Raw genomic sequence first — 25,827 nt, 5'->3', positions numbered from 1 at the left:
TAAGTGTGTTTTTAAAACAAGTAAGTTTTAGGTAAGAAAAGTCATTGGAAAATATTATTTGTTAGCCTGTAGAAAATGCCCAGACATCAGCATCATCAGTACTGCAGTGGTATATTCTGGCCTTTCTAATTGACTGTTTGTTTGTTTATCTGGAAGCTATGGCAGTATGTTAAATTTTGGTACATCTTTGGCTGGTCTACATTGTAGGGAATTGAATTAAAGGGCAACCTTTCTCAAAGGATTAAATCTAAAGGATAATAGCATGATAATCACATATGTCTACCATATGTAGATAAAGGAGTTGTCAGGACATGTCGAGTGCACAGCTTTTGGTACATAGAGAAATGTCTGAGTTAGTTCTGTTTTTCCTTCTGTCCTCTATTTATCTAGAAAAATTATATTTTTAGTTCGTACACTACATTGAATTAGCTAAATGCCTGGCAATTAATTAACACATTAGTGTGCCCCTGTACATGTGAAATGAAAATCACTTGATTATTTTGGGAGTGTGTGTGGAGCTTTGTAATCAACCAAGAAACTCTTAATTTTCCCAATAGGTTTTCTTTGAGCGTATGGAGATAATACTATTGGTAGTGTCTGCTGGGTTGCGAAAGATACTGCTGAAAATTAAAAATAACATTTTTAACTACTTTAACTTGGGCAATCATATGCCTAAAGCATTTATCAAGTTTATCAGAATCACCACTCATAAAAAGTAAGCATAATTGAATGTAGTTTAACTCCAAAATAACCATGGTATTACTTGTCCTTATTAAAAAATGAAACAATGGGGGGCTGGAGAGATGGCTCAGTGGTTAAGAGCACTGACTGCTCTTCCAGAGAGGTCCTGAGTTCAATTCCCAGCAACCACATGGTCGCTCACAACCATCTGTAATGAGATCTGACGCCCTCTTCTGGCCTGCAGGCATACATGCAGACAGAACACTGTATACATAATAAATAAAAACTATTAGTGAAAATCTGTCAGACGAGCAGATCAAGCAGATAAGCTGTAAGTTTATAAAAAAAAAAAAGAAACAATGGGCCGGGCGGTGGTGGCGCACACCTTTAATCCCAGCACTCGGGAGGCAGAGCCAGGCGGATCTCTGTGAGTTCGAGGCCAGCCTGGGCTACCAAGTGAGTTCCAGGAAAAGGCACAAAGCTACATAGGAAAACCCTGTCTCGAAAAACCAAAAAAAAAAAAAAAAAAAAAAAAAGAAAAAGAAACAATGGATTTCTTACATCCAATGTTCAGATAATTAATAAGAACTTAAATTTGGGCCATATCATTGATAGCAGGTACTTGGAATATTGTATTTTCTGAGATTAACTTGATATTGCAGTGAAATAAGTTTACTTATACAAGTTTTGAAATTTTGTTTTTACAGTAGCAGTGTATAGTTACATTAATGTTAATTTGGGATAAAGTTACATAAAGATTTAATTAATACTTATTTGACATAGGTATTAATGAGGAAAAGTCTTTTTTCATTTGCCTGTTTTCTAGTATTTCTCTGAAATGTATCTATTTAGTACTTGTGACCTTATATTATTGACCTGCTTGCTAACCCTTACCTGCTCTTGTAAGTAGAATCAGAGGATGACAAAAGTAATACATACAAATAGTAACTCTATGGTTTTTTTAAAAAAATTGTTCACTGTTTAGCTCAGGATTAATGTTCTGAAACATTTTTGGTGGATATATGTGATGATGCATTTCTTTTTGAACCAGTGGCCATTCTCTCAATTTCATGCTATGATGGGAAGTGTTTCCTCTGCCACTGAATAGATCCTACAGCAAAGGAAGTTTCCTCCTTGGGGTTCGATGTTATCAGCTACAGTGATATGAAGCTGGTGTCTCAAGGACACAGCAGAGTAACTCAGCCTAAATAAGCAAATATAAAGAAAGAATGACTTTGAATGGGGAAAGAGTATGGGAATTGAGAGATTGCAAGAATAAATTCATACTCTTATTTCTGACCATAGAAGGAGAATGTAGTTTAGCAGAGCTTATTTTGTCTGTGTATCTCACTGATACTGGTTACTCTTACCACATTAGGTTCATAGGAGTCATTGTGTCAGTTCTAGGTTTCTTAAGTGGGTACATAAGACAAAGCTGAGTGCTCTCATTTTATTTTTAGCCAATGGCTAAAAACCCCATGGCATTTTGATAATTAGCTAATACGATGCTTAAACATTTTGTTCACTAATTGAACATGAAATGCCCCAAATGTTTGTCCATTTCTATTTGATTAAAGTATACCATGTTTCATGTAGAATTTTCTATTACTGTACTTCTTTTATGTAAGTACCATATTTCCGTCTATTTCTAAACATCAAACACCATAGTGGTGAAAAATGGCCATCAAATAAAGTTTTTGCTGGGTTTTAGTTTTAAATTTCTCTTCTTACTCAGATAATTCACTTCCTCAGATTGTTCACTATTTAGGCAATGAGCTGTCTCTTTATGTCATAGTTAATTCTTGGTGTTTGTGTCTGCAGGATAGACTTTTTCTCCCTCTAGGATCTGAAGAGCTTACCCAATTTGTCATCAGGGCTTGGGATAGAGAGAAGTAGTATTTTAAGAGACATATATAGATATATCCATATTATTTATATTTTAACCAAAGATTACCTAACACTGATAATTTACTGTGCTTAATGACATGGAATAATCAAGGTCATATGGAGCATGCCTTTGTGTTTGAGATCATTTACAGTAACTGTGGCAGATGCTCAGAGTGTGCTGACAACGTTTTATGATTCTTCAGTATATTTCACACTTGCTGTTTTCCTTGGGAATGATAATTTTGTTGGAAAAGGGAGTGCCTATACTGTAACACTGACCTTTTGAGAGTGTGCTCTTTTAACATAGGCTATGTGAGTATACTAATTGGAAGAAGTTTAGGGTTAGCTTATTGAGCATCTTTTCTAGGATACTAATTAAGAGAAAATACATTGGATGAAAGTAATTCTATAATTAAACTTGGAATGCAAGGTTAAACAATGTTCTGAGAATTCTTCTTGTGGTATTGTAGGGGGATGAATGGATCTACTACAAATGTTTGACGAATCTGGACACTTAGGATAAGTTTATATTTACAATTAATACATCATTGCACCTGTATTTATAGACTTTTAAGGAATTTTATACTCTTCTTTATTATACTTTCCTCAGATTAATGATTGGGCCTATTGCTTTAATTTGAAAGGTACTTCTGAAAAGTATTTAAAGATTGATGAACATTGAGTTTATAATTTGCTTAAAAATAGCTTCATCCTATACTTTGATTTTTCCAGGCTTGTATACAGTATTTTGTTTTCCTCATTAGAGAATCTTTTTTTTTTTCTTTCTCAATATGTAGCTCTGGTTGACCTAAGTAGACCAGGCTGGCTCTAGATCCGCCTGCCTCTGCCTCTCAAGTGTTAGGATTAAAGGTATGTGCTATACTGCACTTGTCAAGTTTTATGTGTCTTAAGACGTAGTTGTTCTTACATGACTATAGTTTAGACATTTTACATTTATTTAATATAAAAGTCTTATTCTTTTCTAGATTCTGTATTAATAATTATTGAAAATATTTTAACATTTATAATTCTTTTAAATGATATAATGCCAAGTTCAAAGGGAGAATAATTTTATTCCTGTATAACTTCTTTATCAGTTGTCTGCACAGTGAACTATATGTTTATTATTCTTTGTGAAACTTAAAATTATGAAGAGTTTTTAAAATATGAACATGTAACTCAAAATTGCAGTTTTTGATGGCTGTAATATGTTATGCTTATTTACCTGATTCTTTGTTGTTGAATGTTTAGGTGGTGTTTTTCTAAAGTCTGCTACAGATAGTACTGTTAATAACATATTTCTACAAATGGGTCACAATTTATCTTCAATTTTGTCTTTTGGACAAATTTCCAAAGATTATATTACTGAATAAGAAATCTGAAAATTTTCATACTTTTATACACTTTATATTTATTTACATAAGTATATTTAAATGTAAATAGACATATTTGCCTAAATAAGTATATTTATTATATATGTAGTATTTCATTTATTTATTTATTTTCATAAATACTTATGTAGTGCCAGAAAAGTAGAGTAACTCACTTTAGGTGACTTCAGGGTCTGTGCTCTTTTTGTAGCCCTACCTGTTTTGATGGTCTTGCCAAGTGGCTCTCTCAAATAAGGATCACATCTGCTTTCAGTCAGTTTCAGTTCATCTGTCAGTATTGGATGATCTTTTTTTAAACAGCCAATTTAATAGATAAAAATGATACATGCTTATTTCATAAAAGTGTCTGATAAGGAAGATTAACTTTAAAATGTAAGTTAAGTGTGTTCATTAGAAAAGCTTTCCTGTGTGATAGTTATAATACATGCTGGCCAAATATAAAAGAGTGGAAATTGGCTAAGGCTACATAACATGGAGCTTTCTAGAATGAATTAATCTTCAGGGACTTATCATGTTGTTCATTAACTTTAAAAAATTTTTAGGAGAAATGCTTAATTCTACAAAACATTATAGCTAAAAAAAAGGTGTCTTTGTCAAGGTACTTTAAAAATCTTATAGTTGTAAGCATAACTGTGCCTCTGTAAAGTTTTCTTCATTACCTCATTTCAACTCATTGCATTCTTGTTCTCATTTTTTTTTTTTTTGGTTTTTCGAGACAGGGTTTCTCTGTGTAGCTTTGCGCCTTTCCTGGAACTCACTTGGTAGCCCAGGCTGGCCTCGAACTCACAGAGATCCGCCTGCCTCTGCCTCCCAAGTGCTGGGATTAAAGGCGTGCGCCACCACCGCCCGGCTTTGTTCTCATTTTTAACTACTATTAAAAATTTGTTAAGAAGTATTTGTTGTGTAGAAGTCTAACTTTTAAAGTTCTTTGTATTTTGTTTTGCTTTTTGGTGAAGCTGTGACTTCGTTGGAATTGTGAACATTCTTTTGAAGTATGGAGCCCAGTTAAATGAACTTCACTTGGCATACTGCCTCAAGTATGAGAAGTTTTCAATGTTTTGCTGCTTTTTAAAGAAAGTTTGCCTGTTGGCTCCTTGGAATCATACATCTGAATTTATAAGTTATGCAGTTAAAGCACAAACAAAATATAAAGAGTGGCTGCCACATCTCCTGCTTGCTGGATTTGACCCATTGATTCTGCTGTGCAGCAGCTCTTGGTAAGAAATCTTTCTAGTAGGCTCTCCCCATTGGTAATGAGACGGCCTCAAACATGCCATCAGTTCTTTTATTACTATTATTAAGAAATTTTCTATTCATTTTACATACCAACCATAGATCCCCCTCTCCTCCCTCCTCCCGCCCCCCAGCCTTTCCCCACAACCCATTCCCCATTCCCACTTCCAAGGTAAGGTCTCCCATGGGAAGTCAGCAGAGCCTGGTACATCAGTTGAGGCAGGTCCAAGCTCCTTCCCCCTGAACCAAGGCTGCACAAGGTGTCCCACCATAGGCACTGGGGTCCAAAAAGCCTGCTCATGCACCAGGGACCCATCCTGATCCCACTGCCTGGGGGCCCCCTATCTAGTTCAAGCTAAACAACTGTCTCACCTATCTGGAGGGCCTAGTCCAGTACCATGGGCGCTCCACAGCTATTGGTCCACAGTTCATGAGGTTCTACTAGTTTGGTTGGCCAACTCTGTATGTTTTCCCATCATGATCTCTATGTCCCTTGCCATTGAGTCCCTCCTCTCTCTCATTGATTGCTCTCCTGGAGCTTGGCATGGCGCCAGGCCATGAATCTCTGTATCTGTTTCCGTTGGTTACTGGATGAAGGCTCTATGATGACAGGGTATTCACTAATCTGTTACTGGAGTAGGCCAGTTCAGGAACCTTCTCGACTATTGCTAGTAGTCTAAGGTGGGGTCATCCTTATGGGTTCCTGGGAACTTCCCTAGCACCCTGTTTCTCCCTATTACTATGATGTCGTCACTTATCATGGTATCTCTTCCTTACTCTCTCACTCTGTCCATGTTCCAGCTCAAACCTCCCCATCCCTGCTGTCTATTACCTCCTTTTCCCCCCAGTTTGCTCGTGTAGATCTCATCTATTTCTCCTTCACTGAGTGATCTATGCGTCCCTCTTAGGGTCCTCTTTGTTAGCTATCTTCTCTGGAGCTTGGGTTGTAGTCTGGTTATCCTTTGCTTTACATTTAGTATCCACTTATGATTGAGTAAATACCATGTTTGTCCTTCTGAGTCTGGGTTACCTCACTCAGGATAATATTTTCTGGTTCCATTCATTTGCCTGAAAATTTCATGATATCGTTGTTTTTTAACTGTTGAGTAGTACTCCATTGTGTATATGTACCACATTTTCTTAATCCATTCTTCAGTTGAGGGACATCTAGATTGTTTCCAGGTTCTGGCTATTACAAATAATGCTGCTATGAACATAGTTGAACATGTGTCTTTGTGGTATGATTGAGCATTCCTTGGGTATATGCCCAAGAGTGGTATAGCTGGGTCTTGAGGAAGATTGATTCCCAATTTTCTGAGAAACTGCCATACTGATTTCCAAAGTGGTTGTACAAGTTTGTACTCCCACCAAGTGGAGGAGTGTTTCCATTGTTCTGCATCTTCCTCAACATAAGCTGTCATCAGTGTTTTTGATCTTAGCCATTCTGACAGGTATCTCAGATGTCATTTTAATTTGTGTTCCCTGATGACTAAAGATGCTGAGCAATTCCTTTAATGTCTTTTGGCCGATTGAGATTCTTCTGTTGAAAAATTCTCTGTTTAGCTCTGTAGCCCATTTTTAAATTGGATTGTTCAGTATTTTGATGTCTAGTTTCTTGAATTCTTTATATATTTTTCATCAGCCCTCTGTCAGATGTGGGGTTGGTGAAGATCTTTTCCCATTCTTTAGACTGTCATTTTGTCTTATTGACCTTGCCCTACAAAAGCTTCTGTTTCAGAGGTCCCATTTATTAATTGTTGCTCTCAGTGTCTGTGCTACTGGTGTTATATTTAGGAATAAATGGTCTCTTGTGCCAGTGCATTCAAGACTACTTCCTACTTTCTCTTCCATCAAGTTCAGTGTACCTGGATTTATGTTGAGGTCTTTGATCCACTTGAACTTGAGTTTTGTGCATGACAGATATGGATCTATTTGCAATCTTTTACATATTGACATCCAGCTATGCCAGCACCATTTGTTGAAGATGATTTCTTTTTCCCTTGTACAATTTTGGCTTCTTTGTCAAAAATCAGGTGTTCATAGGTGTGTGGATTAATGTCAGGGTCTTCATTTCTATTCTGTTGGTCTACATGTCGGTTTTTATGCCAGTGCCAAGCTGTTTTTTGTTACTATAGCTCTATAGTAGAGCTTGAGGGTAGGGATGGTGATGCTTTCAGAGGTTGCTTTATTGTATAGGATTATTTTAGCTATCCTGGGTTTTTTGTTTTTCCATATGAAGTTGAGTATTGTTCTTTCCAGGTCTGTGAAGCATTGTGTTGGGATTTTGATGGGGATTGCATTGAATCTGTAAATTGGTTTTGGTAAGATTGACATTTTTTACTATGTTAATCCTATCTATCCATAAGCATGGGAGATCTTTCCATTTTCTGATATGTTCTTCAATTTCTTTTTTCAGAGACTTAAAGTTCTTGTCATACAGGTCTTTCACTTGCTTAGTTAGAGTTAGCCCAAGTTATTTTATATCATTTGTGGCTGTTATAAAGGGCGATGTTTCTCTGATTTCTTTCTCAGCCCTTTTATCATTTCTATATAGGAGGTCCACTGATTTTTTTGACTTAATCTTGTATCCTGCCACATTACTGAAGAAGTTTATCAGCTGTAGGAGTTCCCTGGTAGAATTTTTGGGGTCATTTATGTACAGTATCATATCATCTGCACGTAGTGCAAGTCTGACTTCTTCCTTTCCAATTTCTATGCCTTTGATCTCCTTTTGTTGTTTATTGCTCTGGCTAGAACTTCAAGTACTATATTGAATAAATATGGGGAAAGTGGACAGCCTTGTCTTGTTCCTGATTTTAGTGGAATTGCTTTGAGTTTCTCTCCATTTAATTTGATGTTGTCTGTTGGCTTGCTGTAAATTGCCTTTATTATGTTTAGGTATGTTGCTTGTATTCCTGATCTCTCTAGGACCTTTGTCATGAAGGGGTGTTGGATTTTGTCAAAGGCTTTTTCAGCATCTAATGAGATGATCTAATGTGTTTTTTTTCTTTCAGTTTGTTTATATGGTGGATTACATTGACAGATTTTTGTATGTTGAACCTTCCTTGCATCCCTACGATGAAGCCTACTTGGTCATGGTGGATAATTTTTTTGATGTGTTCTTGGATTTAGTTTGCCAATATTTTATTGAGTGCTTTTGCGTCAAAGTTCATGAGGGAGATTGGTCTGTAATTCTCTTTCTTTGTTGCATTTTTGTGTAGTTTGGGTATCAGGCTAATTGTAGCTTTATAAAAAGAGTTTGGTAATGTTCCTTCTGTTTCTATTGTGTGGAACAATTTGAAGAGTATTGGTATGAGCTCTTCTTTGAAAATCTGGTAGAATTCTGTGCTGAAGCCATCTCGTCCTGAACTTTTTTTGGTTGGGAGACTTTTAATGACTGTTTCTATTTCCTTAGGGAATATTGATCTATGTAAATAGTTTATCTGGTCTTGATTTAACTTTGTTATGTGGTACTTATCATGAAAATTGTCCATTTCTTTTAGATTTTCTGATTTTGTGGAGTACAGGTTTTTGAAGTATGACCTGATGATTCTCTGGATTTCCTTGTTGTCTGTTTTTATGTCTCTCTTTTCCTTTCTGGTTTTGTTAATTCGGATGCTTTCTCTTTGCCTTTTGGATAATTTGGATAAGGGCTTGTCTATCTTGTTGATTTTCGCAAAGAACCAACTTTCTGTTTCAGTGATTCTTTCTATTGTTCTTTTTGTTTCTATTTTATTGCTTTTAGCCCTCAATTTGATTATTTCCTGGCGTCAATTCATCCTGGGTGAGTGTGCTTGTTTTTGTTATAGGTGTGCTGTTAATTCCTTTGTATGAGATTTCTCCATCTTCTTTATGTGGGTATTTAGAGCTATGGATTTTTCCTTTCATAGTATCCCGTAAGTTTGGGTATGTTGTACATTCATTTTCATTGAATTCTAGGAAATCTATAGTTTCTTTCTTTATTTCTTCCTTGACCCATTGATGATTCAGTTGGGCATTATTCAGTTTCCATGTGATTCTAGGCTTTCTGTAACTTTTGTTGTTGAAATCTAACTTTAAGCCATGGTGGTCCGATAAAATACAGGAGGTTATTCCAATTTTTTTTGTATCTGTTGAGATTTGCTTTGTGACTGCGCTTGTGGTCGATTTTAGAGAAGTTTCCATGGAGTGCTGAGAAGAAGGTATATTCTTTTGTCTTAGGTGGAATGTTTTGTAGAAAGTCCTTTTGAGTCATATTTCTGTTAGTTCCCTTATTTCTCTGTTAAGTTTCTGTCTGTTAAGACTTGTCCATTGGTGAGAGTGGGGTGTTGAAGTCTCCCACTACTAGTGTGTGGGATTTGATGTGTGATGTAAGCTTTAGTAATGTTTCTTTTACAAATGTGGGTGCCCTTGTATTTGGTGCATAAATGTTCAGAATTGAGACTTCATCTTGGTGTATTTTCCCTGTGATAAATATGTAATGTCCTTCCTGATGTCTTTTGATTGATTGTAGTTTAAAGTCTGTTCTATTAGTTATTAGGATAGCTGCACCAGGTTGCTTCTTAAGTCCTTTTGATTAGAAAGTCTTTTCCTAGCCTTTTACTCTGAGGTAGTATCTGTCTTTGAAGTTGAAGAGAAGGATGGATCCTGTTTTCATGTCCTTTCCATGTCTTTTTATGGGCAAATTGAGACCATTGATATTAATGGATATTAATGACAAGTGATTGTAATTTTTGTTATTTTTGGGTGGTAGTGTTGTGTGTTTCCCTTCTTTGGTGTTGTTGATGTGGGATTATCTTTTTGTTTTGTTTTGTTTTTGTTTTTTCGAGACAGGGTTTCTCTGAGTAGCTTTGGAGGCTTTTCTGGATCTCACTTTGTAGACCAGGCTGGACTCGAACTCACAAATATTCTCCTGTCCCTGCTTCCCGAGTGCTGGATTAAACGTGTGCACCACCAGTGCCCGGCAAAATCTTTTTTTTTCTTTTCTTTTTCTTTTTCTTTTTCTTTTCTTTTTCTTTTTTTTTTTTTTCTTTTTTTTTTTTTTTTTTTTTTTGATTTTTCAAAACAGGGTTTCTCTGTGTTGTTTTGGTTCCTGTCCTGGATATCTTTGTAGTCCAGGATGGCCTTGAACTCACAGAGATGTGCCTGGCTCTGCTTCCAAGTGCTTGGATTAAAGGCATGCACCACCACTGCCTGGCAGTGTGGGTTTATCTATTCCCTGTGTTTTCATTGGTATATCTAACTTGCTTAGGTTGTATTTTTTCTTCTAGTACTTTCTGTAGGTCTGGATTTGGGGATAGATATTGTTTAAACCTGGTTTTATCATGGGATATTTTGTTTACTCCTTCTATGGCAATTGAGAGTTTGCTGGGTATAATAGTCTGGGTTGGCATCCATTAGTCTCTTAGTGTCTGCACAATGTCTGTACAGAACCTTCTGGCTTTCAGAGTCTCCATTGAGAAGTCAGGTGTTATTCTCATGGGTCTGCCTTTATATGTTACTTGGCCTTTTTCCTTTGTAGCTTTTTTCCTTTATTTCTGTATGTTTAGTGGTTTGATTATTATTATGTGGTAAGGGAACTTTTTTTTTTTTTTTTTTTTTTTTGGATCCAGTCTATTTAGTGTTCTGTAAGCTTCTTGTGTCTTCATGGGCATTTCCTTCTTTAGGTTGGGAAAGTTTTCTTCTATGAATTTGGTTAATATATTTCTGTGCCTTTGAGTTGGTGGTGGTCGTCGTCCTCCTCCTCCTCTTCCTCCTCCTCCTCCCCCTCCTCCTCCCCCTCCTCCTCCTCCTCCTCCTCTTCTTCTTCTTCTATCTCTATAATTCTTAGGTTTGGTCTTTTCATGGTGTCCCAAATTTCCTGTATGTTTGTGTTATGGCTTTTTTGGCTGTAATGTTTTCTTTGACTGACGAATCTATTTCTTCTATCATATCTTCAATGCCAGAGATTCTTTCTTCCATCTTTTGCATTCTGTTTGTTATACTTGATTCTGTAGGTCCTGTTTACTCAGATTTTCCATTCTAGCATTCTCTCAGTTTGTGTCTCCTTCATTGTCTCTATTTCAGTTTTCAAGTCTTGAACTGTTTCTTTCACCTGTTTAATTGCTTTTTCTTGGCTTGCTTTCAGGGATTTATTGATTTCTTCCAATTTTTTGTCTTTTCCTTAATTTCTTTAAGGGAATTTTTCATTTCCTCTTTAAAGACCTCTATTAAAGTCATTTTAAGGTTGATTTCTTATGCTGCTTCTGCGTTGGTATGTTCAGGTCTTGCTGATGTAGAACCACTAGGTTCTGATGGTTCCATAATTATCTTTATGTTGTTGACTGTATTTTTGCATTGGCATCTACCTATCTCTTCCTTCACTCGGTACAAGCGGTGTCTGTGTCTGATGGAGCCGAGCCTCTCTTAGTCCAATGGGAGCTCTTGTTCTAATCTGGGCTCTTGGTTCAATCGGTGCTTATGGACTCTGTCTCAGGGAGCAGCTCTTAGTCCAATAATCGAACTCTGTCTCAGAGCAGCTGCAGTCTTGGATGGCGGGTTTTGGGAGAGGTGAGGCTTGTGGGTTACAGGGTTTGATGGAGGACCTGTTTGCAGGAGACCTGTGTGCTGGCCACTTAGTCCAATTGGTGCTGGTGGGCTCTCACCATCAGTTCTTGAGATCTCTACTGTAGGAGGAGGGTAGGTGTGTGCGTGTGCATGTGTGTATACTGTCCTAGGTGCATTGTGTGAGAGAATTGACCACATAGCTATGCTGGGCTGAATGAATTGAGGGTTACAAACAGTCAAATTGATCTTAAAAGCACAGAGTTCTATAAGAAGTGACGGCAAATGTTTAAGAGAGGTATAGCTTCCATGGTACTTTCCTGAGGGACCTTTTTTCTACTCTTGGCCTTTTTTGGTTTTTTCCAGACAGGGTTTCTCTGTGTAGCTTTGCGCCTTTCCACTAACTCACTCTGTATCCCAGGCGGGCCTTGAACTCTCAGAGATCCGCCTGCCTCTGCCTTCCTAGTGCTGGGATTAAAGGCATGCACCACCACTGCCCGGCTCTCTTGGCCATTTGTTATGCCCCTCTATGTATTGTGGAGACAAGAGTCTTAGTAACCTGTACTGGTCTTGACTTTGCAGTCCTCCTGTGTCAACTTCCTGAGTGCTGGGATTATAGGCATGTACTGCCATGCTTAACTTACTTATGCCTCTCTTAATATATCTATGGCAGTATATTTCTACACTATAGCAGCTTGTCTTCTGAAATTTGTCTTCCTTACTAAATGTTTTTTGAAGTATCTGAAGCTATAACGTACTTAGTTCTAGTTGTTTCTCAATTAGCCATTTATGAGAGATTATATGAATGTTGAGTCAGGATTCTGTGATGACAAGATTGTTTCTACCCACTTCTAGCCTTAGCAAAAGTTGTTATCTGAGATAGATACCTGTGGTATACCCTGGTATGTACCTCGGGCCTGATAAGTCAAGTGAGAAAATAGAACCAAAGTCTCCAGTTGAATAGAGAACATGTTATTTTGCAGAATTTTAAGGAAACATCTATTAGCCTTGCAAGGATCAATTTCAGATATTGAACTAAAGTCATCAGGTTTTACAGCATATTTCCCTGCTGATCGATCTCTCTGAGGAACATTCCCTATATGTAAGTTAGGTTTGCATTTCTGTGGACTCTGCTTTCTACCCATGGCCTCTCTTTATGTGAAGAATGAGCCTTTATTTGATAGTGTATCCTGGTATCTCACTTTCTCATTACCTCTACCTAGAATTTAGGAATTTTCATCAAGCTTTATGCTTAGTACTGTTATCTCTCTCTGACACTCTGCTAATCATGCTACTTGTGAAGAGAGACTGCTCCTTGGTCAGTGGTTTGGGGAGTAAAGTCAATGCAAAGTGAGGTAAACTTTCTGATCCCAGTTTCCTAATAATAGATTGAATCCTTGATTGTACTCTCAACAGATTATTAAGAAATTCATATTTGCCTGTCAAATGCTCATAGTTGCCATTCTTTTTATTGTTTTATATTAATTTGTGCAAAACTATTTTTAAGGTAATTGAATGAAATATAAAGATTACTGATAATTTATTGGGAATCTGTAATTTCAAATTTTGCATGTTTGTCATAACAGCTCTCCTTCTCCCCAAGTGTTTTAGTGAGATGTATAATACTTGTGAGTGCCAGTTATATCTGGTAATTAACAAAGTTTTGTAAATGCCACTAATGTCCTACTATATTTCACAATTAGCTCTCCTCTGGGGCTAGCTAGCAACAGATCCCCTTCACTATTATAGGAGTCACCTTCTGACTATGCTTCCCCGCCCCCCCAGGTGTACTATTTATTTTCAATAAAAGCATCTCTTAAGAAGAAATACATTCAAAATCTTAAGTTAGTAGCTTTGCATGGTAAAACAGTCAATATGGAATATTCTGGTGGAATATTAATTCATCAATGAACTATTATCCTGAAAAGTATTGCCATTTGTTGTTCTGTACCACATAGTTTAGATGCCTCCAAAGTGATTCCATTTGGGATTTGGGGACCAGCCTGATGGGATTAGCTGGAAGTTTCTTCCTCAGAGCAGTGTCTTTGGAGTAACAGCAAAGGGAGGTTTTGCTTCACATTTTACTTTAAATGGCCATAGCTTTTCTTCACATATTGCTTCCTCTGTGTCTGGCTGTTGACTCCTGTGACTGTGCTTTGAATCTGACAGAACACATTGAATAGCTGTAGACAACCCTGACAGTCTGTTCCCCTTTATCCTGAACCCCAGGTGGTGCCTGTCTTCAGGACCTCCACTTTTTCCTTAGTCACATTGTTAATGTTCTTCGCCTAAAACCATTAACTGTCTCCATCTGAATAGCCCAGTACCTTCATCCTTCATATCCTGGAGTTTTGTGTGACTTTCAAATCTTTGTTCTTAATCATTTTGCTTTAACTTCTTCATACATCCACAGGAATGAAATAGTTCTGTTATTTAAAGTTAGCAACTTTCATCCATTGCCAAACCTTGGAATTTATGCCAACTTTTCTTGTTCCTTCTTACTCATAAATTAGGAAAACCTATGGAAGAAAAAAGTAAATGTTGCCTGTTGTCCTTTGTTCTCTAGCCAACTAGAGAGTGAATGAGTATAGTCCCAATATTCTGCAAGATATACTATCCTTTTCCCAGTTCAGATGATGTCCTTACCCCATGTATAAGTAGCTGAGAATTTTTGTGGAAATAAATCCTTGGATGTGTACTCCATTTATTCAGTTTGTTTAAATAGGAAAGTGTTAAGAAACAAGTAAACAATCAAATTATTTAGTTTAGCATTCTTAATTGAGAATGCCAGTTCATATATGTCACTACTAAAGAGTACAATGGAAAAATTCACTTTAGAAATGAAAATTCTTTTTTTTTAAAGATTTATTTATTTATTATGTATACAGTTTTTCTCCCTGCATGTGTAAGAAGAGGGCACCAGATTTCATTATGGGTGGTTGTGAGCCACCATGCGGTTGCTGGGAATTGATCTCAGGACCTCTTGAAGAGCAGTCAGTGCTCTTAACTACTTTAGCCATCTCTCCAGCCCCTAGAAATGAAAATTCTTAGCGTAGTCACATTTTGTTCACTAATCTTTTTTTGAAAGGGTAAAGCCAGTGTTTATATTGAATGTGATAAGTGTTTTGCCTTCTTTGATTAAGTTTATATTCAAAGAACTATTGTAGGAAAAAGTCTCACATAAAGATTCTGATACATCCAAGCACATTTTAGTTGTTTATTAATATCACATATAAGTCTGTTGCTTGTCTTAAGTACTCCTAAAAATATATCTGTCTGATAATTAATTGCCTGTCGCAATATAATCTACAGAGTCAAGCAGTTTCCCAACAATGAATATAAGACTAAGTCCCTCCCTCCATCCATATTTTAATGTGAGAATAATAGAAAGTCAATGCCATCTTTTTCTGTTGATAGACTGTCACTGGCTTATGATCATACAACTGCTCTGTAGAGTGTGATGGTCAATGTAGGCAATAAAAATGCAATTTCAGTGGTGTTATCAGTATTGTGAAATAAAATCACCATTGTATTAATTAAAGCTGTGCACAGATTTACTTGTGTGTGTTCAGATAACTAAAAATGACTTTGTGTTGGGTCATAGTGAGATCTAAAGCACATTAAGGTAGAAAAATTAAAACCCTTAAAACAGAAATAAGGAACCAAATTCAAGTAACCTTTATTTTAGTTCTCAAATGCCAAGGAGAGTCTTTATCTTAAAGACTATATTTTGTCATTTTATTTATTTCCCTAGAAGCCTTCATTTTACTGAGAACTGAGAACTAAAATGTTTTTTTCAAGACAACTGTGTTGCTGTTTTCAGTTTCTCCTTGTACGTTTACATATAAAAGAATTAAGAATTTGAAAAGTGAGGTGACTCAGCCCTTGCCTACAAGCCTGAAGACCTACATGATAAGGAGAGAGCCCACTTCCCCAAATTATACACAGACACACAAGCACACATTTTTTTAAATTGGAAAGCAATTTTTGTACTCTAATCAGTCATTTCAAATATACTTTCAAATACAGAAAACAAGTTGTTTTTGAGATCTGTTTCTATGTGTGTGTTTGTGTATGCAGTGTGTTTCTGGAGGTAAGAGGACAACCACCCCTTTTCTCAATATGCTTTTTGAGGAACCCACAACTGAACTTCTAGCCTCCTGTTGTTTTCCTTTCTTCAGTTGCTCCCTATGGATGTCTGCAGAAATTGAGCTTGAAAAGAATTTGCTTTGTAGTAATTGGATGAGAAAAAGAAATAAAAGGAGGACACGACTGCTCCTAAGGAGTTGAGGTTTTTCTTACAGATAGAAGGGAGAGCAGAGGCAGAGACAGTCATTTGGGAGAGTCTAGAGTGGATTGACAAGCTGACTGAACAAAGCCATGTAAGAGTGGAGAGGAGAGAGAGAGGGAGGAAGAGCGGGAAACCAGGAGCCAAGAGGCCAATGTAGCAAAATGGCTGGGTTACCTAGGGGAAGGGACCCAGCCTAGTCACTGGGCTGGAGAGCTTAGGGTAGATAAAGGGTATACCAGCCAGGATGTTTCCTTAACAGGTACTTGCAATGTTGAGAGAGGCTGGCCAGACAGTTTGCTTTGATATGTTAAATAGGCACCTTGGTTAGCCATTTGTCTGGTTTGAGACCTAACAGTAATGAAGTAGACCTGTTTTTCTTTGAAGGGTGTGAGGCTGTTTAGTTGAGCTTAGACAAGTAATTTTTGTTAGGATTTTGAATTCTCTTAAAGTTTTGACTGAATTTCATGTGTATAATGATATGAGATCTCCTGGAAGATACAATACTGAAGTTTTCATATTCTATTGATACTAAGTATTTAATACATTGTAGACTTTTACAAGTGTGTTTATTATATTCTTGAATGTTATTTTTATAAAATATCTGCAGAAATAGCTAGGTTATGAATTATGTAAGAGAGCTAGGACTTAAAGAATTTAGACATTTAAGTAGCAGAGGTGTTATAGAAATCTGGATTTACTTTAATCCAGTGTTCTATTCATGAGTTTCCAAGTATTTCTAACACTTTGAGAAGCCTCATGTGGGCAGGTTGGTAGGGAATCCTGTGTTGTTTTGAAAGAAGAAAGGAAGAACTGTTAGTGTGGAACTCATATTTCCATTCTTAAAGCTGACTGTTTTGTTGAGTCACCCTGTAGGACTGAATCTATAATGAGGAAAGTTCGTAGAATAGCTGTACAATCCCTGGGAATGGTATGGGGCGGTTGGGGCTGGAGCGTGGGGGAGCCATCTCCCTTGTATACTCAGCTTAGTGGTGAGTGGAGATATTTGAGCTTTATCCTTTCTGTATCATTCTGTGTCTATAGGGATGGTCAGACTACATTTGGCATGAGAGCTTAGTTGGGAGGAGGTAATGGCAAGTTCACCCAAGGTACTGGTGCTTTTTCCAATTCGAAAGAAAGTTCTTGCTCTTCAGTAGGGTAGAAATTCTTTGTGAGGCCCCTTATACACAGTCTATTCCATTTCTAGGAGTACTGTCTACTAAACTTGCCCTAGTTTTATGTATACTTTGTGTTGTCTTGTTTTTGCCCATCTTCATCATTAAGTTCTTGTAAAAATAGGAATGAGATATTTGCTTCTAGTACTAACCCTTGATATATTAATATTTTACTTTTGATGGCCTGTTAACATGTTGTTGATACAGGGTTGATTCAGTCAGCGATGACATCCTTGTTTTTACTTTGGAATTTTCTAATTGGAAGAGACTTCCACCAGCTGTTGAAAAGATGCTCTCTGTTCGTGCAAACTCCTCTGGGGCTCTTCAGCAACATATGGGTAAGAAAGTACAGATTCAAACACACTGATACTATTCGTTCTCTTGGTTCTCTTACTATGTTGGAATTTTTTGTGGACTTGTTCGAGAACATATAGTAAATTAGGCATAATTTGCATTTCTTTATATGTGGAAAGGATGGGGAAAGAAAGGATAGTAATTTTCTCTGAGAATTGTGTCTGTTCATGAGTTTAGCCTACAGATGTTATAGAGAGCAGCCTGTTAACTGTTTTTACTTAGTGATATCATTTTTTCCCTTCCTAAAGATATATAAAAAAGTATTTAGTTTATATTCAAAAGAATGCTGAACTTAATTTTTCTTTAAAAATTTTTGTAGATTTGTGTTCTCTCTGTAATACTTACCATCTCTAAAAGGAAATATTAACATCTTTTATTTGTACCTGTCTCTACTGATAATATATCAGCCTATTGGTATACCCTGTGAGCTGGGTCAAAATTGTTTTGTTGTTGCCTTTTTTAAGAGAGAGTCTTTCTCTGTAGCTCCGGCTGACCTAAAACTCTTGGTCTTCCTGCCTCAACTTTTCGTGTTAAGTTAGCTAAAATAAAGAATATTCAGTGGGAGATTTTATGTAAGAAAGCCAAGTTAAACATAATATATGCAAAGTATTTCTACATACTTAAATTTATTTAATTTTGGCTATATGTTATAAGGGAGGTATGTTTTAAGTTAGGAGAATTGTTGTTTCATGCCTATTTTTACATAAAATGGAACTTCTCCAAAAACAGTTTGAATAGATTTTTAACAAATGAACTTGTGTGTGTGTGTGTGTGTGTGTGTGTGTGTGTGTGTGTAGAAATAAATGTCTTCTAATTTCTTAGAAAATTACATTTCAGTAAATTTTCTCTATCTAAAGCAGCCAGAGGAAAATATGCTCTTGAATTTAGGTATACTTAGACTATAATAAAAGTTTCTGTTGAAAAAGAGTTTTCTGTTTGGCATTTCTAAGCCTTCCAGTTTAGAATTTCCTTAATGATAATTTTGGAAAGTTCTCCTGCATGTAATTCTCGATGTTGGTATTTGCATATACTTTTACTAATTATGTATTTGTATCATCCAAAAACAAATACCTTTTCAGAACAGATAGAATGTGGGACAATGGATTTGGGAGCAAAAAAATCAAAAGAGAAGTGCATATGCCAGATGGGAAAATTATTTCAGCGCATCTAAAGATACGTTTGAGTTTCTTCTGAAGGCCTTACATTATGGCAAGTGTGTCTAGATCAGTGATTCTCAATCTGTAACGTTTAATTTTACTTACAAATCCTTGTATTCTTTCTGTTTTCTAGTTCAGTAGTAGGTCTAATAGCTTTGAGAATGTTATTTTCTAAGAGAATGACTCAGAGCCTGATAGTTGTTTGCTATTCATCTCATAGACAGTAGTGGTGTGTCAGTGGTGTTTGAGGATTTTGCCCCCTATTTGCAAACAGGTTTTGATTGTTATAGCTAATGAGGTACCATTGCTATCTAGGTGGTAATATATTCAATTCCAGGGCCATGTATAGTGGCTCATATCTATAATCTCTGCATTCAGAAAGCTGAGACGAGAAGATCACAAGTTCAAGGCTAGCTTGAACTATATAGTGAGGCCAGCCTGTGGCTACATAGTGATACAGTTTTAAAAACCACAAACAAGATAATACTTGAGACCTTTGTTACTTTGTAATGTGTTGAGGGCAACCATTGTTTATTTTATGCATTAAAAAGCTTGTTAATTATCTTAAGAAATAACATATATGCTGGGTGGTGGTGGCATATGCCATTAATCCCAGCACTCAAGAGGAAGAGTCAGGTGGATCTTTGAGTTTAAAGCCATCCTGTTCTACTGAGTGAGTTCCAGGACAGCCAAGGCTACACAGGGAAACCCTGTGTTGAGAGAGGGAGAGGGAGAGGGAGAGGGAGAGGGAGAGGGGGAGGGGGAGAGGGGGAGAGGGAGAGAGGGAGAGAGGGAGAGAGGGAGAGGGAAGGGGAGGGAAGGGGGAGGGGGAGAGGGAGAGAGAGAGAGAGAGAGAGAGAGAGAGAGAGAGAGAGAGAGAGAGAGAGAACACAAATATATGAGTGGAGGTGTACATGGTGGTGGTACATGCCTCAAATCCCAGCTCTCAGGTAGTGTTATGAGGATCCCACCAGAGATGATCATCCGGACATGGTTTATAGCCAATTGAAAGTCTGTTCCAGCTGGCTTGGACTGCACTCAGGTATTCTGGACCTAAGATGTCACTGAGCATTCAGACCAAGGAGCTTTTAAAGGCAAAAACCACGTCCTCGTATCTTGCTCAGCAGCAGAACGGGGAGGTTTGTACAAGCAAGTAGTTTAACAGAATTTAAGTTAGCTGAGGCATCTTGACCTTGGGTTCCTAGAATAGAGCTATTCCTAGAATAGTTAACCTATTCTAGTTCCTAGAATAGTGTACTTTCCCATAGATTCTCCATCAAGGAGCTCAAATTCTAGTTAAGCCTAAAATAACCTCAGCAAGAGCACAAGATGGAGGAACCTCTGCACTGTCTTGTGCTGTTACATTCCCTATTGGTTCTATGAACATGAGACACACCATTGACTCATGCTGTTCTAGGGGATCATATTTGGTCCTAAGGACCCACAGCTTAGTTGGCCATGCAGTTGAGGAGGCAGGGTCCCATCACTAGCTTGCTCAGATAAGACTCAATGACCATAATAATGCAGACAGTAAGGTAGTTAGCCATGGGGACCAAGTAATTAGAGACTAATACTAATTATCTCATCTATGTCTCCTTTCCTTCTTTTCAGTTTTTCTCTGACCATGGCCTCTGCAAGGGGGTGGGGTACCACAGCATGGGTGGGTAGCCTGGTATAGCCTGTGGGAAGTCATGTACTGCCTTGGGGGCAGTGAATTAACAAACAGAATACTTCAGGACAACTTACTCCCTCCTTCCATTTTAGTAGTTTTTCTAACAAACAGAACTGACAGAAACACATAGACACACAGGGAGACACAGTAATATAGAAAGACAACATACTAAAAACTGTGGGTGGCCACCACACATTTAGTTGCATCCAACCTCACTTCTTATGTCCTAACCAGATAGTGCCTCTTACAGACCAAATTTACCTCTAGGGGTGTTCAGGTCAGATGACTCTTATCTTTTTATTCTTCTGAGTGGTGGCATCAGGGATGCCCCTGGAGTGCTTATCAAAATTGGGCAGAAAGGATTTTCTTGGAGTCCTGATCATGTCAGGGTGCATACCTTTTCAGCTGGTACATTGTTGCCTGCTCCTAGGGATCCTGGGGCCCTTAAGTGTCAGTCCAGTTTCTGGGGATCTTGTTGGGGTCTACAAAATGCTTCGGGGAGCTCAGCAGAGATGAAGCCAGCTGGGACTACACTCAGGTATTCTGAACCAAGGGGCTTTTATAATCAAAAAACAAAGTCTTGGTTCCTTAGCAGTTTAACAGAAGCTAAGGTAAGCCATTAGTTGTGGGTGAGGATTCTGAGAAGGCAAACATTGACTTTGGGTTCCTAGAATAAAGTTGGATAATTTTCCATGGGATTCTCCATCAAGGAGATCAAATTCCAGTTAAACCTGAAATAGCCTCAACAAGAGTATAAGAAGGAGGGATGTCTGCACTGCTTTGCCCTGTCACAGAAGCTAAAGGAGAGGAGTTGAGGCTTGGATTATATACAGAAACCCTGTCTCAAAATGGAGAGGAGGGGGAGGAGAGCTTGGGTTCATCAGTCGCAGAGCTGTTGACAGGCATGTTTGCAACTCTGGTTTCAACTCTCAGCACCACAAAACAAACCTGTAAAAAACAAAAAGAAGTGAGTTCTTGAGCATGAAGATGAATTGTGTTTGTGTTAATAAAAAATACTGTATTCTAGTCTCTTGAATCTTTTTGAGGTTGTAGAGGTAATAAATAATTGTCAGTCCTTTGTTTTTTTTTGTTTTTGTTTTTGTTTTTGTTTTTGTTTTTTTGAGACAGGGTTTCTCTGTGTAGCTTTGCGCCTCTCCTGGAACTTACTTGGTAGCCCAGGCTGGCCTTGAACTCACAGATATCCGCCTGGCTCTGCCTCCCAAGTGCTGGGATTAAAGGCGTGCGCCACCACCGCCCGGCTTTGTCAGTCCTTTGTATCATACAGCATTCTTTTCCTTTTTATCTAAAAGTTTTGCATGTTATATATTTTGATAATGTTTTTCTCATCCAATTTCTGCTAGATCTTCCCTACCTCTCTACCCACTGAGCTTCAGATTTACTTTCTCCCTCTCCCTAACTTCTCCCTTTCTCTCCAAAAAAATAAAAAATAAAAATAAAAACAACCAATATCACAAAAATTAACAACATCAACACTATTGCACCAGTATATCTTACAGGCAGGGCACTGTTGTAGGATTTATAGCTTGGTGGTATTGGTGATTATTTTACATCTCCATTACTGTGCATAATACAGTGGATCTTGTGAATTTTTTGAGGCCTGCCTGAACTACATAATAAGTTCTCAACCAGTCAGGGTTCATTGTGAGACCCTGTTTGAAAACTAAAACAAAACAACTTGCTGTGCCAGATCGATACCTGTGTGACTGTAGCACATACAGAAATTTTAAATTTAACTTAATTTAAAATTTTTGAGATAGATTCTTACTATATAGCCTAAGTCTGGCCTTGAATTTATATTACCACCTTTGCCTCACAAGTTCTAGGACTATAGAGCTGTGTGCTGAAAAGCCTGGCTTACATTTCTGTTGATTTAAGGGAAAGAAGACATTTTAACTCAGCGAGAAAGTAACTGCTTTATGGGAAAAAAAATCTTATGTGGAAATGATTTTGAAAATAGACACTGGTATTGTATGATTTTCTTGACAAAAACTTCCATTGATACATGGGGAAGTTTTCTGGCTGTCAAATGCATTTAATAAAAATGTTAAGGTATAAAACTTTCTAATTAGCTTTAAAGTAATTGATATTTGGAGGAACAGAAGTATACCAGACAAATTTTAATGGCTTTTTTTTTTTTGGCCAAGCATGGTGGTCCATGTCTGTAGTCTCAGCATTTAGGAGTCACAGACAGGAGGATCACCACAAGTTTAAGGATAGCCTGGACAAAGATAGCTTGGACTAATGAGTATAGGCAATATGGATGACAATTTTCCCTTTTTGTTTCCAGAGTTATTGGGTATTGTTTAATGTGAGAGATAGTTCAACTGTATATTTTGATTGGAGGCAGGACTTTTATCTAAGAGGAGATATTCCTCTGACAGAGGGTAAGACACCCAAATTTTGCTAGATAACTGTTAAATCTAACTGTGACTCATCAGAAAAGGTGACATGGCCGGGCGGTGGTGGCGCACGCCTTTAGTCCCAGCACTCGGGAGGCAGAGCCAGGCGGATCTCCGTGAGTTCGAGGCCAGCCTGGGCTACCAAGTGAGTCCCAGGAAAGGCGCAAAGCTACACAGAGAAACCCTGTCTCGAAAAACCAAAAAAAAAAAAAAAAAAAAAAAAAAGAAAAGGTGACATGGTTTATGCAAAAGATCTTGTTCCAGTCACTTCTCTGTTGTTAAATAATTTTTGAGCTACCTCTAGCACCTGGGACCTATTTGTAATCAAGTGTTGCAACTCTGGGGGAAAGTTATCCTGACTGCTCCGGGAGTTAGGCTATACCTTGAGCTTCTAGGACACCTCTGGCAACTGGAGCTGCAGTGGGACAGCTCAGCTCTGGAGGGAATGGTATCCTAACTTTTCCGGGAGTCAGGCTATACCTTGAGTTGGGGTGTGGTGGGGGATGATCTCCCCACAGGATATAGCAATCCTGCTCCTCTCCTGGAGAGCTGCTATAGCTGAGCTTTGCTCAGCCCCCACTTAAGAGGGCTTCCCAGTAGAGCTGTGTTTCTTCTCTGACCCAAGATGTTGCTTCTTTTGTTTCACTCTGCTTAAGAGGAAATCCTTGCAGAAATGTAGAATCTCCTCTGGCTCCAGTGAAAAGTTGTTACTTTTTCTGCTCCCCTAAGGGACGGACGTCTCAGCAAGGTTCTTCTGTTTAGCTCTGCCTTGCTCAACCCCTTATGAGAATGTCTCTGCAAGGTTTTTTTCTGCTCAGACCCCTAAGGGATGTCTTAGCAAGGTTCTTCTCTGCACCAGTGAATGAAAATCTTCCCACCCAAGACTCTTTTGGGAAACAGATTTATTTGGGAAGGAGGAGTCCAGGAGAGTGGCTGCCTCTACCAGGGTGGGAAAGCACAGCCAACAATTGAACAGGAAGGATGGTTTATATAGGATTTCCTCGGGGTGGGGTTTCTCCAGGGAGAAGATTTTATGTTCAGGGATTGGTTAGTTTCGTTGGTCAGGGGCAGAGATGGCCCTGATTTCAGAGCCAAGCTGTGTTTCTTTCACTGGCCTTTCTTAGCTTTTTGGCTCTACTTCTAAGGCCAGGGCATATTTCTTTCACTGATTCTGGTTCTAGGGACAAAGTGTCTTTGCCACTGGTTTCAGAGTCAGGGAATGTTTCTTTGGTTCTGGGTTCAAGGATAAAGTGTTTCTTTCACTGGGGTCCCAGATCCACGTTGTGTTTCTTTCACTGGTTCTGGATTCCAGAGTCAGTGTGGGGTTTTTTTTAAAGCCTTCTCACTACACTATTTATACCTTTAAATTTTTGTAACTTTTAGAAGTATCTAGGGCTGACAAAGGAATTTTTTTTTAAGCAGATATCTTTAGTCCTTCTTTTAAAAACTTAGTAAAGATTATTTAAAGTCTGCTTGGTCAGCTTTGGACAGAAGGGTCCATTCTAAACAGCTCCTCTAGGAACTGGTGATCTGAGTTTGTTTCCCTGTAACAATGGAGTCCAACAATGGCCTGGCTTTCATAGAAAAAAAAATCACTCTCAATTAATAGCTAAAGCTTTGGGCATAGATTCAAAAATTCATTGTACATATAGAACTCAGAATTCTGGACAGATTAAAAGAATAAACAGGATGTTTAAAAAAGTTAAACCTAACAAAATCCCCATTAGAATCCAGCAATAGGTGACTAGACCTCCTTCTTTTGCTGGCATAATATGACCTCACTTTCCACCACCATTCTTTCAGTTTTGTGACAGACGGTATCCTCTCAAATCATGAACTGAAATTAGCCCTTCCTTCTTTAAGTTTCATTTGTCAAGTGTTTTGTGACCTCAACCTCAAAATAATGCCAAAGCTGTAGTCCTCCAGATGCTTATACAAGAAAACTTCAGGTCCTTTGCAAGATAAAGACCCACATTTGCTAACTCTTGAATCTGTTATATATTTAACATGTAAACTATACTATGGTGTTTCCTAGGTGTGTGTGTGTGTGTGTGTGTGTGTGTGTGTGTGTGTGTGTGTGTGTGTATGTTTTCCATCCTTTTTGAACCTGTTGAAATATCTGAGTTTTGCATTTTAGCTTTGTTCTTCCACAACTCTTGATTGTCTTGTGTGATTTTCTGTGACACAACTGTTTTTACTAAGGCAGGCTGGCATCTCTTCCTGTTTGTCTGCTTGGATTTCCGCCTGCCTCTAAGCTGCCTTGCCATAGGCCAATGCAGCTTTATTTATCAACCAATCAGAGCAACATATATCCACATCATACATAAAGACATCCCACAGCACTTCCCCTTTTCTATCTAATCAAAAAGGAAAGTTTTAACTCTAACATAGTAAAATTACATATAATAAAACAGTTATCAAGCAAGAATTACAGTTATAACATCTAGTCTATTTGTATTTGGCAAAATTAAAGAAAATGTTCTATCTATCCTGTATTTGTGAGTCTAAAGTTTTATATCTAATTTATCTTTTATCATAACCAAAGAAAATTATAACTATCTAGTCCTCAACTACATTAAAGTCTGCAGAAGGATATAATATTACCTAAGTAAATAGGAAGTGCTTTTTTAGCAACTTCCAAAAACATAGGATGACAGAGGCAGCTGGCTACCTGGACAGTCATCCATAGTTTCTCTGCAGCGTTGGGGCATCCATCTTCAGCCAACAGGCCTAGAGTTTTTTAGTTGCTGCTCCCTGTGTCATATAGAATGTCTGGCAGTCTCCTGTGAAGCAGGAACCTGAAGGATCATTTTGCCTTGTTTTGGCAAATTCAGTGGTCATTTTCTTATGGATCCTGTATGTCCAGTTTATACAACATATTATCAGTACTCCAGGCAAGAGCTGTTTCTTGCCCAAATGGCTGTTTTTGCCAAGAAGAAGATAAACTCCATATGGAGTGTCTTCAATGCCCATCGTCCTTTTTGAAGTAAATCAGTGCTGCCAGGAGCAAAGGTGTCTCACTATCCAGAACATCTAAGTTTGTTTTG

The 25,827-nt window shown here is 37.9% G+C and overlaps 1 protein-coding gene across 3 annotated transcripts in view; it reads left to right on the top strand.

The window, feature by feature from the left end:
- Positions 1-25,827, top strand: part of Asb3 (ankyrin repeat and SOCS box containing 3) — a 124,809-nt gene that overhangs the window by 65,706 nt on the left and 33,276 nt on the right. For all 3 annotated transcript variants that reach the window (XM_059275117.1, XM_059275118.1, XM_059275115.1), the window contains exons 8-9: positions 4,916-5,176; positions 17,385-17,515. In XM_059275117.1, coding sequence (XP_059131100.1) covers positions 4,916-5,176; positions 17,385-17,515 — 392 coding nt within the window. The remainder of the gene's footprint in view (positions 1-4,915; positions 5,177-17,384; positions 17,516-25,827) is intronic.

This window comes from Peromyscus eremicus, chromosome 10, assembly GCF_949786415.1.
Source record: "Peromyscus eremicus chromosome 10, PerEre_H2_v1, whole genome shotgun sequence".
Lineage (NCBI taxonomy): Eukaryota > Metazoa > Chordata > Mammalia > Rodentia > Cricetidae > Peromyscus > Peromyscus eremicus.
Note: the sequence above shows the minus strand (reverse complement) of the source record. Positions and strands in the feature narration are given on the sequence as shown.